General features: G+C 42.7%; 1 protein-coding gene across 4 annotated transcripts in view; it reads left to right on the top strand.

Annotated features, from left to right (window-relative positions):
* Positions 1-19,930, top strand: part of MCF2L2 (MCF.2 cell line derived transforming sequence-like 2) — a 2,082,183-nt gene that overhangs the window by 863,659 nt on the left and 1,198,594 nt on the right. For all 4 annotated transcript variants that reach the window (XM_078665987.1, XM_078665986.1, XM_078665989.1 and 1 more), the window contains exons 10-12: positions 3,644-3,763; positions 7,587-7,778; positions 10,438-10,629. In XM_078665987.1, the coding sequence (XP_078522113.1) occupies positions 3,644-3,763; positions 7,587-7,778; positions 10,438-10,629 (504 nt within the window). The remainder of the gene's footprint in view (positions 1-3,643; positions 3,764-7,586; positions 7,779-10,437; positions 10,630-19,930) is intronic.

The following is a 19,930-nucleotide window of genomic DNA, read 5'->3' as shown; positions in this document are numbered from 1 at the left end:
CAAAGGCCTGTCCTGCTGCTCTTGATCCTTTCTTCACCTCTTGGGTACCTTGCTTTGGGCACCTCTGTCCTTTTTTACTACCTCCTCATTTGTTCCCTGGTTAAGTCGGTTTGATGTGGACTAGGTCTTGGCCAACCCTGAGAGCGTCTTGTTGTCTACTGGGACATCAAGCCTGACACCTATAAATCAAGCACCATTAGGAGAAGTATATCCTGGCGCCATGACAAATTCCTTCAACAATTTCAAACAAACCCATAGAAGCCTCACAATGCTTGCTTTGTTGAACGCGGTTAGTTTGCAGCTCTTAATTGGCTTCCCAAAGAACATGCTGCTAATCTCCTGTTTGGCCAAGCAATGAAAGCACGTTCTGTCCACCCTATGAAGAATCAACCATTTTGAAATAAATGAACTTACACTTAATGGATGGGCGTACCACATTCCTGGTGCTACCCACCCTGCCAAAGCCTTATGCTGCTGTAGGACACGAGATCAGATCGCCGCAAACACAGCTTCCTTCATTTCAGAGTCACATTGCTGATTTGTCATGGAGCCTTGTAGTAAAAGGATACATCTTGGGGCCTTAGATAATCAAGAAATAGAAGATTCCTCACCCCATAATTTTGTGGACAGAAGCTCTTTTTTGGCCACCAAAGCCTGGTTCTTGGTTGCACCCTCCAGTGGTAAACTTGCCGCATTTGTGGCTTGAGGGAGAAACTTGCTGCCACTCTGTTGGCTGCGCCCTGGGCGGATGGCTGCAAAAACAACAATTGATGGACAGAATGCAGAACAATGTCATACATTCACCACAGTACAGAGTTCTGGGCCTAAATCCAACGTTTTTTTGCACTCCACACCACCCCAGTTCAGACATGGCCATATGCAAATCAGCCTTGACCCTGTGCCTCATGAGAACAGTCCAGCCCGAACTGCCAAGCCATGTCTTACCTGGACCGGAATCAAGCATCCTAGGACCGGTTTCTGGCTATCAGCCGTCTTCAGCCAGGATAGCTTGACTCCAGTGGTGTATAGAGCATGGGACTCGTGTCTGAGCATACCCATCCCACTCGGGGTGACAAATGCAAAAACAACAATTGATGAACAGAATGCAGAACAATGTCATACATTCACCCCAGTACAGAGATCTGGGCCTTAGATCTCTGTACTGGGGTGAATGTATTACATTGTTCTGCATTCTGTCCATCTACTGTTGTTTTTGCACTGGGCGGGTGGCTAGCATTGCCCAACCCTTGAACTAGCAATGTCTTTGAGTGAAGATGGATATTTTTTTACAGCAACCATCAGCTCCTATGTTCTTACTGACATGCTTTCACTGGTCTATTATCAAACCATAAATAAAGCAACTTCAGGAAGTTGTTTCCCAGATTAAAGCAGGTTTGTTGTACATGGGGGTTGAAACATTCTTCTCGGAAATGACTTTTGATGATTGAGACACAGATTGAATGGGCAAGGGTTGTACTGTCCTTATCCTTGTAGTGCGGCACTGGTCTGTTGACTAGAAAGCTGCCCTGGTTACTACGTTAGTATAGTTAAAAGACCAGAAGAATAGGATTTGGTGCAAGAAGCTGGTACTGAAAGTTCAAAAACTAGAGGCCTCAACTCATTATGCAGAACTGTTGGATATAATCTTTTTAATAATCACATTAAACCGGACACTATGGCCTGCATAAAAATCAGTTTGATCTCAGTTTGATCAAAGGTGGCTCTGTGGCCCTAAGTATGTGTCAGGACGTTATCGTTGAATCCCTGCCACCAACTGGCAGGGATGCAGCAATAACGTCCTGTTACGGCCTCAGAGTAGAAGATGCTAGTTTCAGGTCATTTCAGCGGCATAGTGTGGGTTGCCAGCACCCGGGGCAAGACAAGTATCCTTCCACTTTTCTTTTAAAAGTTTGCGCCCCTTGGAATTTTGCACCCTGGGAAACCGCCCCTGTGGCCCCGCCCACACTACGCCACTAGGTCACTCCCATCCTTTTTGCCATTTGGGTCTCTGGTGGACTGAGTTCAGATTGCTCGGTCGGTCTGTCAGGCATACATAAGAAGACCAATAGTGTACAGGGATTTTGATTTGAGCTAAGTTTAGTCTCTCAAGAGAAAGGTCTCAGTCTGTGAAAAGAGTAGCGGGCAGTTTCCATTTTGTGACGCGAGGCCCCAGGCATTAAGGGAGGAGTCAGCAATCACAAGAGAATCATTGACTCTTCACTGATTAGTCCTCACACCTACATCACAACGCAACAACTGTATAAGCTTATGATGCTACAAGTCATACCATGTAGTACACATTTCATACGACATGGGAAAGCAACTCAACCTCCACCCAACACCTCAACTCTTTGAGGGATGAAGTCACTTCCTCAAGGCATTCACCTTTAGGAGGACACGTCCTTAGATTTTTCTTAAGCATTCAAGGGCCAGATTTATCAAAGGGTGGCACCCATTTTGTGTATATGGAAAATGCTTTAGTACATGTGGACCACGCTTCTAAAGCTCAATTTTGAGCATGCGCCAAGTGTTATTGTCCACCGCCACAAAGGTCACTTGCGTTGATGGCAAAATTGAAGTGACTGCTACACATTTGCTATTGAAGGTTCAAACATTCCTCTCCTGGCAGCCACAGAGTTGGTCCCAGAAGGTGAGAAAGTAAGAAAGGACGAGGATTTATTGGTGTTAATTGTGGAGAAAGGGTCCAGTGTATTAAAACACATTTTGGAGCTTCTTCTTCTCAAAACTTTATTACTTTGTATTGCTTTTTCAAATCGCCTCCACTATGCAAGCTGAGATTTGACTTGTTTAGTAAAACTACAGGATGGGTGCTTGGAGCCATCTTTTGACCTGGGTGTCACAATGTGTGTGTTTTGCTGCAGAAATATGATTGGTCTGCAGCTTGAAGATGCATTAAAATTAGGACCCTTTGTTGTCATGAGTGCCAAAGCGCTAGAGGGTGTGTGCATGTGTGTTTGTGGGTTTTTTGTATGTGGTTTTACAGTGACAATAGCCAGGGCTTGGGAATGGTTTGCTATTGTTTTCAGAATGCACTGTATGTATTTCTGTGTTGGCAAGGCAAATGCACTTTGTGTATCTGAGTCTGTAGTATGCCTTCAGTTGTGGTCCTGGCTGTGTTTCAACGCCCAGGAACAGTGTGTGTATGTGGGTGTGCGCTTCGGTGATGAATTGCGTGGATGTGTTTATCAGCATGTTGTTCCAGTTTCTGTGACTTTGAATTGACCTTGTCTTCTATGCACTGTCAAGATTGAAGCAGGTCTGCTTTTGTCCTTATGTTGATGTTTGGTGAAGTGATTCAGTGTAGGTTTCTGATGGTCTCGGGCTTTCTTCTGTTTCATTGCTTCATCGGACCATAGGCATTTCAACATTGTAAACAGCAATAAGGCAAAATGTCGCCACTTCAAAAAGATCAATATTTAGTACTATTATTCTGTATTAGCTATATTTTTAAATCACATTTAAAATCAGATTTGTTTGGGTACATTTGTCATAGCTCACACTTTTCCACTGTTGCCGTCTGACTTCTAGGCTTAGTTAAAATGTGTGGCCTGTTGTTTCAAAGCTGGGCCAAAGTATGTATAATGTGTTACTAAATATGTGTGAAACTCACGTTTCTTCGCAGGTGAAGCTGTCCCTTGATAACTTAATGGCAATTCAGGCCGGCCTCACAGACCTGGGAAACAGCGTGTCCAGAGTGGAGCAACTTCTGAAAGAACTGAAAGAACTTGAAGCAATTGGGCAGGTCAGTCTTATATTATATGTACCTACAAATTAGAGGGAGAGTGGCTCAAAAACATTCAATTAAATAGTCATTGTGGGCGTGATTTTGAGACATCTTTTTAATAGTCGGAACGTACTTGCCAAAGGTATTTGACTGTCTGGCGTACATTTGTGGATACTACTGAAGCAGGCTATCGCCTTCCATTCAGCTGCTGAGCACTATACCGGTTGTTAAAGACATTCCAATGATCTAATAAAGCCTTAGAGCCCCCAGTAGTTGGCTCTAGCAGCCATTAAAGGTCCGCTCCAGCATTAAAGGCCCGAACCGAAGTCGAGGGCCTTTAACAAGGGAGTAGGCCTTTAATGGCCGGTGGAGCCCGCTACGGAGGCCTATAAAGCTATTAGAACATTCCGACCCTAGAGGGCAGAATTTGAAAAAACAAAGGCCTCATGGAGCCCGAGGGGATTTCCGTGAGGTCTTCTATTCTCGGCAATAACTGAGAACAAACATTGGAATGTTGATGCTGTGGGCTTCTACCATCCATTAGAGGCCCAGAGCACTCCATTGTTTTCAATTGAGCTCCCAACATTCCAATGTTCTAATGTCTATTAGGCATGAAAGCTGCAGGAGTTAATATAGTGGATATGTACACCTGCACATATAACTAAAATGTTTTCTCTGTGGAGAAACCCTTTCCTCTACATCCCCATTAAATATGAAGTTGTTCAGTTGCTGTATTGGAAAACATGCTTACTCTCTTACTCTTGCCTTACGCAGCTTTGTGCTTCTAGGATGGGAAATATTGCAAAAACGGTTGTAAATATTGCAAAAGTTCCGATTTTTTGGGGCATGGGCAAGAATTTGTAACCACTTCCACCCATGCTTTAGTTACCTTTCCTACCTTTTTTCACTCTCACGACACCAACTTACCCATGGTAAGTGTTCTTTTAGGTGTCATAAAAATAATCAAATCCTCATTCATTGAATCAGAATTTAGATTTTACAGAAATAACTACACATCTAAGGGACATTTAAAAAACTTTAATAGATTAGGTCATCTATATTTAAATTATAGGAGAGAGGTGTGGTGCAGCGGGCAGAGCGACTGACTCCGGAGCGCGGGGCTCATGGTTCGATCCTCGGCGGCAGCTCAGCTCAGAATTATGTGACTCTGGGCAATAGCTCACATAGGCCCACATGAATCAAAGCAAAAAGCGGTCGCAAACGGAAAGATTCTCAGAATCTGCCCCTTTGCTACTGGTATTTTTGCATTCGGGATGCATCATCCCAAATGCAAAAATCGCAATTTAAGTAATCTCTAAATTGTGATTACTTAAATTGTGATTGCATTTAAAGAATCTCAAATTGAGATTCCTTAAATGCAATGCATTAAAGTAAAACAATTAGTGATTTTGCTAATAGTGGGAGTAAATTACCATGAAGTTGAACTTCATGGTAATTTGCAAAAACTTTGAAAAATGCACTAAAGTGCATTTTTCAAAGTTCCATTTTACACACACACATGCCCTTGGGGAATGCATGTGTGCAAGAACTACTCATATGCAGATTTCATGGGTGCAACAGGGTGTCCTTTTGACACCCTGGCACCCTTGAAATTACATTCTCAATTTGTGATTCTCTAATTGAGAATTGCAAATTGAGAATGTCTTCCAATTCATTCCTATGGGCCTCTAGGCCCATAGGAATGAATGGAGAGGTATTCCTTAATTGCGAGTCGCAATTTGCGAGTCACAGTTAAGGAATGTTTAGAAATCGCTCATTTTTAAGCGATTTCTACATGCATAGCCTTTGGCTATTCCTTATTAGCGAATCCTTATTTTTCGCTAGTTAATCTCTTCCCAACGCCCCCAGCCCCTGCATACACTTAGGTGTGATAAGTCGCAATTTACAAATCTGGAATTTAGCAATACGTTTATTACCATGAAATTTACGTATTCTTGCAGTATTTTTCCAGCAGTATTTGGCTTGTGAATATTTGTGGCCAAATAATAATTAAGGTGTACACGTTATGTTATATTGAATTGTATTGCGCACTAATCACCCGAGAGGATATCAAGGCACTTGTGTTAGTGTGAGGCCCCCAGCGTTCTAATACGAAGAGCCAGGTCTTCAGCTTCTTGCGGAACTCAAGAAGTAAGGAGGATGCTCTGATGTGTTGAGAGAGGCCATTCCATGTCTTAGGTCTTGCGCAGGCTCCATTTGATTTTCTGGCATCAAGGTTGACACAGCACTCCATAGGAAACCAAGTTTTGCATCATCAATATTTTTGACAACGTTCCCCCTCCACACATCCTTCAGCAATGTGCACCTAAGAATATTGGCCCACGCAGTTGACCCAGATAACATTTCTAGGAGGTAACATAGCCAAATCAGGTTGAGATCCTACCCAATAAGGAGTGTTATAGGAGGACCTTAAATAGCACCTTAAAGTGAAATAAAAAAAATCTCTTGCAACCACTGAAATCTGGGGGTCCAAAGAGAGTTAAGAGTCTACCTTGGGCAATAGCTGAAGTCTTAGATCCCAAAACACAAGGTGTCCCCTTCCAGGCTATCACTCCACTTGACTCTCATCACCTGTGTCTACCTGTTGTTGGGCAGGGTCTTCATACAAGAGTCCGAAGCCATTTAGGTAGGAGGTAAGTTCTTTATTTCATGTTATAACATTGGAATGTTAAGCGCTCTATTGAAGACAATGGAGTGCTCAAGGCTTCTAATATAGCCTTATAGCCCACTGTAGAGGGCTACACCGGCTATTAAAGGCCCTCTCCAGCGTTAAAGGCCCAAGCTGAAGGCGAGGGCCTTTAACAAGAGAGCGGGGCTTTAATAGCCAGTATAGCCCAGCTACGCAGGGCTATAAGGCTATTAGAACATTTTGCCACAAGAGGGCAGAATGTTCTAACAAAAAAGAACAAAGCCTTATGGGAGCGTGAGGGGATTGGAATCCCTTCAGGCTCCCTGAAGCCTTTGTTCACAGCCAGAGCTGTGAACAAAGAAACATTGGAATGTGGGAGCTCCAGGCTTATACCAGCCATTATAAGCCCGGAGTTCTCCATTATTTTCAATGGAGCTCCCAACATTCCAATGTTCTAATGGTCGGTAGAAGCCCAGAGCATCACCATTCCAATGTTTGTTCACAACTAATGCTGTGAACAAAGGCCTCATGAAGCCCAAGGGGATTTCTACCGCACCCCAAAAGTTAGATGTTTCACATTTCAAATGTATGATGGCACAGGCACTGATTACGGAACCAGAGACAAAGAAAAAGAAGACAATGAGACAGGTGAGAAGGCCTACTTCTTCTCCCAAACATCTGGAAAACACAATGGGTAGTGTTTTGCAGGTGTAGCGACGACGTGAGACTCAGGGCACCCTATGGCTTGCTCTGCATGTGGGACATAGCGCTGAGGAACCCACTGGTACTCCCTGAAGCACAGAGAGGAAGACAATGGAAGCTACTTGCAGCTCTGAACAGCTGAGGCTGGCTACCACCGCTCGATCACTCTCCCTCATTGGCGTAATGCTGTCTGATCTTGACATAGTGGAGGCATAGACGCCCAAAGGTGGGTGAGAAAACAGGGATTCTGCATTAGTGGAATCCTCATCTCAACCCCTCTACTAAATCTGGAGTGAGGGGAAGTTAATGGTGGGTAGCAGGAACCTCCTGAAACCACTCGAAATTCTGCTGTACTTGTTAAGCAAATCCAGAAATTCTGATGCAATAGTTTTAGAATGGTATAAAAAATGTGTCCAGCCCTCTTGCAGTGATTTGCTGATGCCATTCTTTATGTAATATTCTTATATTTTATTGTGTGTGGCTTTTCAGGGATCTCTGGAAAAGGCTCAGTTGTTAGCTCTGCACGGGGACCAGCTCATCCACAGTAACCACTATGCAGTGGACTCCATCAGGCCGAAATGTGTTGAACTCAGACGCATCTGTGATGACTTCACGAATGAAACAAAAAAAAAATACGATGTACTGGGAAAGTCGCATGAGTTGCATAAGCAGCTTGACCAGGTAGGTAGCAACTTCATCGGATGGGTATATTTCAGCATTGGGCATCATCAGTTTTCTGTTGTCATACATGCTTGCAAAGAACTGCTCAAAGGCAAATTGGTTCTGTTTATTCTACGGGGTGAGACCTTAGGGCACTGCCTAATGGTGGGGCTGAATTCCTGTAAAAAAACAAAATGTGTTTTTAGCGTATATTGAGTTCTCCAGCATATAGGATTCAAGTGTACCCGAAACTCAGGGAATTTCTGTACTATAGAGGGATGTTTTCTTTCATTCTGAAAACTTAGAGCCTGATTACGATGAGAATCAGAAAGCCTCCGACCTCAAGTCAGAGGCTTTCTGACCCTCATTGCGGTTTAAGTTTCGACCACCGTAATTACAATGCAGGGAGTTGAAAGGGAAATCGGCTGGTCATGACGGGCACAATGAGCCTGTCGGCCAGTCGGAGACCAGCACGTAATCCCTATGTACGGCGGTTCCGCCGTAGGGATTACGATGTCGGTTTCCACCAGGCTTTCCATGCTGGGCTTTCCGACATGGAAAGCCTGTCGGAAAGCGATTGTGGGTCCCCTAACAGGGTCCCCTTCTCCCTGCGGCCTCCTGTTTGGGGCAGAGGGAAGCCCTGTGAATCCCTGCACTGTGTGGCAGGCCCAGTGAGGTGCCTGCCACACGGTACAGGGTTTCACACAAACTCCCATTTCTCTATGGGAGATTGTGCTTCGAACAGTTTACAGCAGCAGCACAAGCTCCCATAGGGAATTTGAAGTTTGGGACCACATCATGTGATGTCGCATTGTAATTAGGTATGCGGAACCGCCTAACGGTGAAGTTGAATTATTGTAAAAAAAAAATGTGTTTTTATTGTATAGAGAGCTCTCCTGCATATAAGATTCAAGTGTACCCGAAACCCAGAGAATCTCTGTACTATCCCAGGATGTTTCCTTTCATCCTGAAAACTTAGGGCCCAATTACGATCAGACTCAGAAAGCCTCCGACCTCAAGTTGAAAGCTTTCTGACCCTCATTGCGGTTTAAGTTTCGAACACCGCATTACGATGTAGGCAGTCGAAAGTGAAACCGGCTGGTCATGCCAGCTGGATTCCGACGGGCACATGGAGCCTGTCGGCCAGTCGCAGATCAGTATGTAATCCCTATGGACGGCATTTCCGTCGTAGGGATTATGATGTCGGTTTCCACCAGGCTTTCCATGCTGTGCTTTCCAACATGGATAGCCTGCTGGAAAGCGACTTTGGGTCCCCTAACAGGGCCCCCTTTTCCCTGCGGCCTCTGGTTTGGGGCTGAGGAAAGCCCTGTGAATCCCTGCACTGTGTGGCAGGCCCAGTGAGGTCCCTGCCACACGGTGCAGGGTTTCACACAAACTCCCATTTCTCAATGGGAGCTTGTGCCATGGCCGGTTTACAGCAGCAGCACAAGCTCCCATAGGGAATTTGGAGTTTGCAATTGCACCTAGTAATGTCGCATTGTAATCAGGTATGCGTAACTGCCAGTCATTAGTCGTTGAGGTTCCCATATTGATACGGTCCGTAATCGTAATAAGGCCCATGTTGTCCATTCTGCTCACACTAAAACAGGATAACAGGGAAGCTGCCAACAGCAGGCCTCTGTTCCTATGGCGTTGGCCTCACAATCCTCAAGGTGGGTCTTAAGAGGCTGTCATAAGGATTTTATTGCCTCAGGCTTTATGTATTTTTTACTCTTTTCGAAACTATAAAAAACAAATTGTACCATCACTGATGCTTTGCATAAACTCTACTACATAGTGAGTTGGCAACTTAGCCAGTGGGCAGAATTAAACTGGGTGATTGCGGTTTCATATGCAGCTATGGTGGTTTGCACAATTACCCATGGCACTGGTGCAGATTCTTACCTTTGCCTGCACAGGTGAAGCATTTTGGTTGATAGTGACCTTAAACTGAGTGAAACACTAGAGGAGAACCTCTCTGAGGTATATAATAAGCGAAACCTCAAAGGTCACATGTAAGAAATGCAGATGGAAACTTTATTTGTGTTGGTTTTACCTACATTTTGCATTTATTGCAAAATTCCAGTTAAATCAGAATACTTTTATAAATTGTATATGTCATACCATCACATCAGGTACTTGATGATACAGGATTCCAACTTTTTGAATATCCTTACTCTGAATGCCTCTTTGTACCGTGTATTTACTCTGCTTATGAGCAAACAAAGGTGGGAACAGTTGTCAAACATTACTTACTCCAGTTTTGTAAAATTGTGTTTGAATGTAAATAAAAATACTTTGCAGGTACTGTAATCCCCAAGAATTGGCAACATTTCACTATTTGAAAAAATTCTGAAACCTCTTTTCACTGAAGAAAAATCCTTCAAAAACGTATAAAGGGGACATCTTTGCCTGCATGCAAAGTGGTGCAAAGTACACAAGCATTGCAACTTTATGAAGGGAAAAATGTGTAATCAGCTCATAATTTCACTGGTGGAATTGTAACACCCCTAGTATTAATTGCAGGCTTCCTGACTGGTAAATGTATGTAGTGTGTGGTGATGGTTTGAATGCTTTCACAGATGACAATAATAAACGTAGGATTTTAGGACACTTTTGTGAAGTGAAGATCTGACATTTAAAAGTGTATAGTAACTGACCTTTGCTTACATTTTTTCAGGCCAATGAATGGTGTGAAGCTGGAATATATCTCTTAGCTTCCCAAGCGGTGGACAAGTGCCAGTCCCAAGAAGGTGCTGAAACGGCACTGCGCGACATCGAAAAATTCAGGGGAAGTGCAAAGGAACACCCGTTATCTAATCCTATAGATTTCTACAATCAGTTTGATGTGATTCTCACTGCTGAAATAAAGGTACAACCTTCAGTTTCTTCCCTGTAACACTTGCATTTTGTCTCTGTGTTGAAACCTGAAGCAGAGGATATTAATTTTCATGAGATGATTCCAATTGTGGTGGAACCAAACTTCTCATCACCGGGATCTTTGGGTATTTTGGTGTCCTCCACCAAATTTCCACCTTCTTTTCCTAATCACTGATTTTGACATCCTGTTCATGGGTGATTTGTGTGCGTTACAAATTAAAATAACATAACATATTTACCCAGAGGCCTATGGGCTGTCTTCAGTCAAAAAAGTGACAGCTTTATTGATTAGTCCTTGTAGACCTCTGTTGGGCTGCTTACTTCCCACTGACAATTGTTGACAAGGCTAATGTACTAGCCAATCAAACATTCTGGCCACAAGGACTTCGGTCAGTGATTGTCAACTTCTCATCATGCCTTCCAAAAGCTTTTAATGTCTACTTATTGCGAAAGTTGTAAACTTTCCCGTGGTCCACTCCACAACCTGGGAGACGTATCATAAATGTAAAGGTTAGGGTGGAGCCTGGAAGTACAACTCTGGCCCTGAATTCTAAGATGAACAGCCTTATCCCTGAACCAAACACCGACCCTTCCCATCTCCCCCATTCATCCTTTCCAAATTCCAGAACTTCTTACTTGTTCCATCCGCCTTGTGATTTTTTTGCAGTTTCTGGGCCCCATTCACAAAGGTAAAATGAGACGAAAGTCTAACTTTACGACTTTCGGATTCACAAAGGGCATTTACGAGTCGTAAAGGCCCTTTGTGAATACCAAAAGTCGTAAAGTTAAACTTTCGTCCCAGTTTACTTTTGTGAATTTGGCCCTATCTGTCTGTGTCCTGCCAGTATCACCTACACAATGCTTAAATTGGAAAGTGATTTATTTATTTTCAAATAAGGCTTCTTTTAGCCATGTTTAGTTTCATAAACTAATCACAAGTTTTCCTTCCACCCCAAAGCCCCACACTATTTGAAGCTAATAATATAGGTATCAAGTATGGCTTACCCACTACCTGTCCCATTCAACCAACAGCAAATTATCCAAATGCAAATCAACCACCCTCTCCAAAAATGCCATGCCCTGTTGTACAAATAACTTCACATCCTGTTTACTTCGCAAAGTTTGAATGTTAGTGGTCAATAGGCAGAACAGCCAAGGTCTAAACCCCACGGATCACAATCCTCCCATATTGCGGGACTCAAGGCTCTAGGTTTGCCAGGCAAGTGCAAAGGATATTTTTGAGAGGCGGCTAGGGTTCACCTCTTACATCTGTGTGACTTCAAGTGATACTGTCTGCCAAAGCTGCATGAATTCATTTTGTTTGTTTTAGCAACAATCTAAGAAGATAAAATTCTGCTGGGCAGTCTGAACGCGAATCCTGGAAAAGTTGCGGCGGTGCTGATGTTAGTTTTATGATGTGTTTTACTGTTCAGGTGTTTTAGTTGATAGCACATAGGATACAATGCACTTGTAATAAGTCATACAGACTATCCGTCACGTTGGTAACAGTATAATCCATCAGCCAAAGTCTAATTCAGGCCCTAAACTTTTATGAGAGCTGATAAAGATTACAGACTCATGCATGCTACAGCTGCCAGTCCCACACCCTGAAATGCTGCTGGAGTTGGCATGGATCAATGCTGGGGTAAGAAGAGTCTGTTATCTCCAGGGCACCAGGTGGATTCTAGCCCTCATTACGGGTGATCACCGCTAATTACCATTTGCTAATGCTTACATAGCTTATGTGAAGGGAGGTGTTCAGTACCCTTTGCACAAATGTATACTTGACTCAGAACAACCATTGAACCTGACTTGACTGTTGGCAGTGTGAGCTATGGTCTGAGCTGCTTCACAACTGTATAAGGTGGCAGCTTGAGGAATCCTGCGTTACACCATTGTCTGACTTGCTTGTCACAGTTTTATGTCTAGGGTGAGTCCTTGTGCGTAAGAACTGTGACAAGGGAGCAACGTCTTGGAGTAATGAAGATTACCCTTCAACAATCAGGATTCAACCACTTTTTACACTGTACATTCACACAGTAACAGAACATAGCACTTGGGTAACATGGCAGGGTATACAGACAACACACCCTTTTCAGCCTAATCTGATAGGTTGATATTCACATCTGCTCCCCATTAACTTATAGTTTTCCAGCTAGAGGGTACGTACTAGTTGCAGGAGGGAACTGTAGTCGCCTAACTGCATAGATGTCTCAGGTGCGAGGTTTGCAGTTTGAAGTTTCCTGAGTATGCACTCCAAACCCATCAGCTATTTCTTAAGAGATCAATGTCATTTTTGAAGAAAATGTTATTATAGTTAAGTGATTGTGAAACATGCGATCATGAGGTATACTAGGTAGAAAGAGGCATTAAGCATATATTCAGGACAACCTGTAGTCTGACAATAGCAGCCATATCAATTCTATTTTATTGCTAAAGCATGCACTTGTCATAAAGAGAAAAGAAAAAGAACTCAAGAAATACAAAAAGATATAACAAACACAGGTCCTGAAGCAGGATCATATGAGAATGAGTTACTTGTGCGACAGGTGGGAGTCCCCGGGAGTGTAGAAGTTTAGCTATACAGAGCCTTTCATGAGGGGTCATCTGAATTTAGTCGTTTATCAGGTGATCATGTTCTCATGTATGTGCTTGTAAACGTAGTTCTCATGGGGATATTGACTGAGGGGTGTACAGTGTATATACTCTCATCTACATACTCTTTGATCCACTCGGATCCCTCCAGAGCTCTGCTCTCCCATAGAACTTAGGGTTAACGCCGTAGCCTTTCCATGTACATTTATGGTTGCAGATGTGGCAAGTGCCTCATCCCATTGATGGATGTTGGGGGATGTTTGCTGACCTCAGTTTTCTGACCTCTGTGGGGCTAGGCTCTCACTCGTGGCCCAGCTTTTTATTTTCTCATGCCAACTACTCAGTGGAGGAGACACAGAAGAAGGCCGCAACATGGCGATGGTTCTTTTTGCCAACAATAACGCAGGTCTAAGAATTTTTTCCCCACTTTTTCAGATTTAGTACTATTGAAAAGACCTAACAGTGGTGTGCCAGTGCATGAAGGTTAGAGCACCCCAATGTCTATTCTAATACTTTGGTAATGTCTACCCAGTACCAATTAATAATAGGGCACTCCCTCTGCGTCAATGTTTGCTGATTTGGGAAATTATAGCACTGTTTATGCATGTATTTTATTAAACCTTTTGGGAATAAAAGATGTTCCATGAGCATAATTACATTATATTTACTTGAAGCAAACATTTATAGAAACCCGTAGTTGGATGTTGATGCTTTGTTCCATTCCTCATCATCCAGTTGTTTTGGGCTCTGATGCTATCCCAGCTAGCCTTTGTCATGAAGTCTAGGGTCCTATGCACAAACACGTAACTTGCCTCCTGCACTCACCTATGGGGAGTAATTGTTGAAGTAGGTCTTGTGTCTGAGATTCCACTTCCCAAGTACTCCACTGCATATGTTTTACACTAGTGAGGGAGCATACAGTAGGAACTGGTCAACTGGGAGTCCATTTTCTTAGATCACTTGTCCCAGTGGCTTTATTACTCCTGAGGTGTAACTGCACCTCGCGGACTAGGGTGCCCACCCTCATTCAGTACTCGAGTTGTCAAGCTGTAAAGTAATCTGGAAGTTTTGGTAGGACCCGCCCAAAGGGAGGGACAAGGATACATCAGAGACTGTTTGACTAATCCACAACTACTTCTCTTATCCTTCCACACTATTCTAAGCAGTCATGCGCCTAGCCAGAGGGGCCCCTATGTCTCAAAAGGAGGTAGGTCAGGGGCCCTTTGGCCAGCAATTACTTGGGCAGGGCGGTGTGTCTTGCAAATGTGCAACCCTGGCCACTACTCCATCCATTTCAGTTGTGTTGTCAGGTTAGTATTTCTCAAGATTTGTTGCCATTCAGCCTCCCTTCCTTATTAGAGGTTTTAACAAGCACAACTTAAAGTCTGCCTGAGACACAACTTAGATGAACTAAACAGGATATCGAGTTCTCTGAATATCCCTCCTATATGACAAGAGTAGTAAAATAATATAATTGGCGGGGGGAGCATCTCCATTTGGCCAGAGGTATTTTACCCGTTACAGAAATGGTAAGGGTATTTCAAAAGACCTTACACCCTTTAAGGGAGTGCAAAGCCTTCCCCAGCTTCTTGGTCAGCAGGTCTAAGACAGAATGATAGACTTGGTTTTTGTCTACCAAGTTAGGCCCTGGACCACCACGCCAGAAGGCCAGCCCCAGTAAAGGTTTGATTGAATGGGCACATCTATTGCCCCCGTTAACCTTGAGTCCGTACTTCTGAAGGTAGTCTATTATGGGGTGCAAGTCATGAAAGTATCAGTTTCATATCTGACCAACATTTAGAGATTTGCAATATAGCCTGAGTATTGTCCCTTTTAACTTCTAAGATACACTTATGTCTCAAAGGCAGCTGTCTCAAGGGCAGTCCTTTATCATCATGTTTCAGACTTGCCTAGATGACCACTGCATCCTCCTGTACTCAACCACCCTTGGTCTATGTCTGGGGCACCCCTCCCACAGGATATCCTATGTTTTCCCTTCTGGGCTCCCACCAGTGTGTTACCTCCTCTTTTCTGTCATCTTCCTGGCCATCTCCTCATCTGGGTGTAGGGAGAGTGAACATAGGATGGTGGTCCAAGGTTGCGCCTGGGCTTCGCCATTTCAGTTACTTATCCCGGGCACGCTGGAGCCTGCAAGGGTCAAACTGAAATTGTCAAAGGCTGAAGCTTCATCCATTGGTAGAGACGACTTTAGAGACACACTAGCTGTTTGGTTCCCCAAAAGGAAGAACAAGGAGCCCAATTCATCAATCTGTTTGATCACCTAAGTGATTAGGTGCAGGCAAAGCAGCATTTATGAGTGCAAATTATACTTTGTTACTCACGACACAAGGATTTATACGCAGAAATGACTTTACTCATATTTACATGTATACCAGGGCAACATGGTGTTACGTAATATGTAGGTACATCTCCTCATTGAAGTCAATTCCAGGCTTCGTGAACATTTGTAAACACTCGTAAACTTCGCAGGGGTGCAGGAGTAAATCTGCCTTAGGTTGAAAAAGTGAAAGAACATTTCCAAAATTAGAAGGCAGTGTCGGTGAAGAGTTTCTCGATGCATAAAAGTTTTTGCCAAGGGAAAAACGCTAGTCAGTGCAGATGCATGCATTACATTTGTCTATTCAGGAATGTAAATTTGTTGTATTTACGAATGCATAAAAGTTTACACACTTAAGCACTCCTGGAAAGAAGCTAGGAGAAAAGACATTAAATTCTTTATGATTTCACAGAAAGTACAAAATGGGGCCCAACCATTGAGTAATGCTCAGGGAGTTCATTTCTGATTTTAATTTCTATCGGAATGCTAGGGAGTAGCATTTCCCTGGATGAAGAATCTTTTCACAAACAGAATGCCAAATTGCTCCTTTAAAAGGTTACATAGGGGCCGAAACACTCCAGTTTCGAAAAGCTGGCGACGCGGCCAACAAGGTTGTGGTTAGTCATGCCCAACCTCAGATATAGACCTGTATGGCGGTAATTCCCTGCATCAGCATCTCTGACTACTTTACAGGGCATGACAAACATCCCTAAAACGACAGCCCACCTGCAGAGGTGTTTTTTTATGTACCGAAAATATATCTCTCCCTATTGTGGAAATCCCCCCACGTGCCCACACTTAAAGGGGGGTTCTTGGAAATGGTGACTATGGCCAGACTCTAAAAAATTATTTAGAATATAAATGACCAGGCGTCAGTATTTGGCTGAGCCGAGGAACGCTTTGTGTAATGTACTTAAGAAATATTTTACTTGTGACCACAAAAATTTCATTGTATAATTTGATTGTGAAAAAAACGAAATGTTGGCTGTAATCTTGGAATACTGCAAAACGAAAAGAATAATGACGTAGGTTAATGAACGGAAAGTTTCTCTCTTACTACATGGAAAGAACCATTGTTGCACCAACCTCTCTCACTAATATTACTTTTTATGTTACTTTTCATCCCCTCCCCCGACTAGTGTACCACCAACCCAGATCTGAACCAGTACAGAAAGCACTGTCAATGTGTACTCAGAGCCTTCTGAAAGAAGAGGCGCCAGACGACTGGACCATTTGATAGACCCACCATATTCAGTAGAGCCAGTACCTGCAACCGCATCTGAAACTCGACAGATAACGAGTTAAGTAATATTAAATAAATAAATAAATAAATAAAACCACTTACCTTATGCTCGCCGAGCACAAGGTAAGTGGTTTTATTTATTTATTTAATATTACTTAACCCGTCGTCTGTAGACTTCCACCACCCCCAACCCGCCCAGCCTCACCACTCTTACCTGTGCGAGCCTCTACTGGGTACTTGTCACAATGGAACAGGACTGATCACTAAGGGCTCATTACCATCTGCCATCAACAGCAATGATTGGTCATAAGAGGTGTTTACACTAGCTGCAGAGCTTGCTCTTAACCACAAATTTGAATAAGCAAGGGGCAGAAAATAAAACTCTTTTAAAACAATGTAGGTTGTAAACCCAAACAACACATAAGCTTAACAATAGAGCTAAATGGGATTACCAATTGGTCCATGAGTTAACTTGGTCCCAACGGAACAAATGTGGATTATCATGAAATCCACTTGAAAGGGTTACTGAGAATAGGCGCAACATCAGTAAGAATTCATAAATGTGACTGACCCATTAAAATGAATGTTCTAGTTATCCTGCAGTCATAGGTTCATTTAAGCAGTTGATATGGGAATGTTCGCTGACAGAAGACTTCCACTTGGGTATTTGTGAATAATCCTATCATTTTGCCAGCTAACACATATTTTGGGACATCAGAGCACTAAAAGAGCTGTTTGTCCCTGAAGTCTAGTAAACACCTTAACTTCTCTTTGGTGGTACGAGTCATTGTTGAACTTTTGTTAGGCCTTTCCTTTTTTTAAAAATGTTTAAAATATTTTTATTATGCATTTTAAAATAAATATACAACAACCGTCCCTCCAACCCACCAGGCCACCCCATCTACACATTGCAAAGGCACATTGTAACGTCTGATCATGATTCAATACATGAATAATAAAGTGTATTACAACACTAAATCATAAAATTTCAACTATAGGATCCTAAAAGCACACCAGATATTCTTTCCTTCCCAGTAGGATTTGCGGCATTTACCTTGTTCACTTGTTGCTAACCCCTCTCACGCCAATCATTTAAGGGAGCCATCTCCTCAGCCCCTTCTCCCCAGCCTTATCCCCTCTTCTTGCGTATAGGGTCGTTTCTAAATTATAAATCGCTAACACCCGGACTAACCATTGCTAGAATGCTGCGGGGGGTTCGGATCCAACCAAGTAGAAGCAATACATAATCTCCAGATTATCATACCTTTAAATAGAAAAGATCTTCCCCTTTTCCCCTTCCCTTCTTGTATTCCAAGCAGAATTGGTGCTAGGGTTAGTTGAATCTTGAACCGCAGGTGATTTTGACAGAATCTCACAATCTCTTCTTTCTACGTCATTTAAAGCACTACAAGTAGCAAATATGTGCACGCTATCTGCACCATACACCTGACATCTGGGGCATTGAGTCACTTTACCATCCCCCCATTTGATGATCTTACTGGGTGTATAATACAAGTTAAAACAGGTTTTATAATATTGCACCTGCAGTTTTGATGACAACAAACTTGTTCTAGCTAATAAAAAGGATTTCTGAAAGAGCGTCATAGGTACATTCAATTTCTCCTGCCACTTCTGTGTATACTTATCCAAGTCATCACCTGTTTCCGCCAACAGGAAACGATACACCGCACCAATAGGGCAGTTTTGCTTACTCATAAGGATGTCAATTAACGTAATCCTCTGGAAGCCTGCGGTACCCTCCCCTTTCTGGATGAGGAAATCCTGCACCTGGAGATATTTAAAGAAATCTCTTTGTACTATATTATAATCATTCTTGAGATCTGCAAAGCTGACAACCCCATTAACAGTAAAAAAAATCCCCCTAACCTTTTCGACCCCATAGTGCTACATTGTGACATACAAGAGTCATTATGAGGAAATTTCTTCCCTAAATGTTTACAGTGGATCGTCTGTTTATTAACCTGTCACGTGTGTTTAAATTTCAAGCAAGCAATTCTCTATCCAGTTCTGGATTTATATATGCTTTCTATTGTGGTTTTATTTTTCAAAAGACTTTATGGTATCCTATCTCCCGACTAATATATATGTTTATATACTTTCCGGAAGTGTAAATCTCGTAAACCAGGAAGGTCGTGTATTTGTAAGTGTCTGACTGTTGAAATTGCACCTGTAAAGCGCTCTGACACACTATGCAGGGTCATGTTCGCACTATAGAAAACACTAAATAAATAAATGAATAAATAAATAATTTAAAAATATCTGGTAAGGCCTCGATCTTTCCAATAGTAGTGCAATAATTAAATCTGCAGATCCCCAGCATCTTACGTACTTTTGACCAGACCTTGAAAACATTCTCGAGAGTCTTGAAGTGGACTCTTTTGTAATGACTAAATTCAAGTTGCTGCCACGGGCATCCCCAAGCATCATCACCAATTAACAATTCAGCTGGGGTAGGAAAAAGCTCTCCGACGTCAACCACTGCCCTTTCTTGTAGTAAAACTAACTTATTCAGCAGAGTGGTCACCCAGTAATAAAGTTTAAAATTAGGAAGGGCTCATCCACCTCTCTCTCTCTAGAAAGAGTTAAACATTTATGGGCACATCTTGGTCTTGTATAAGACCAGAGAAATCGATGAATCGAGAGATGACCTCCTCCATTTTCTTTAAACAATAACCCTCAAATTCCAAAGGTATCGCCCGGAAAAAATAAAGAATCTTAGGAAAAAAGATTTTTTTTATTAAATTACACCTACCAACTAAGGAAAGATGTATGTTGTTCAATCTGCTCAGGTCTCTTTTTGTTTTACAGAGGATCAAGATTCTCCCATACTATCCCCTCTAACTCTGATGATATGCTCATGCCGAGAAAAATTGCACTTTTTACTACTTACTCATCTGGGAGAGTAATCTTATTGTTAATTACAATTTGAGTCTTATTATTATTCAGTAGATAACCTTAGATACTCCCAAAACAGAAGCCCTCCGCTCCACCACTACCAAGGCCTTAACCGGCTCTGGTGTTACCAATGCGATGTCATCGGCATAAGCAAGGATCTTGGTGTTTTTCCCTTGAAACAGCATAAGACGAATTAGAATA

This window comes from Lissotriton helveticus, chromosome 11 (genome assembly GCF_964261635.1).
Source record: "Lissotriton helveticus chromosome 11, aLisHel1.1, whole genome shotgun sequence".
Lineage (NCBI taxonomy): Eukaryota > Metazoa > Chordata > Amphibia > Caudata > Salamandridae > Lissotriton > Lissotriton helveticus.
The sequence above is the reverse complement of the archived record's forward strand: the minus strand, read 5'-3'. Positions and strand labels throughout refer to the sequence as shown.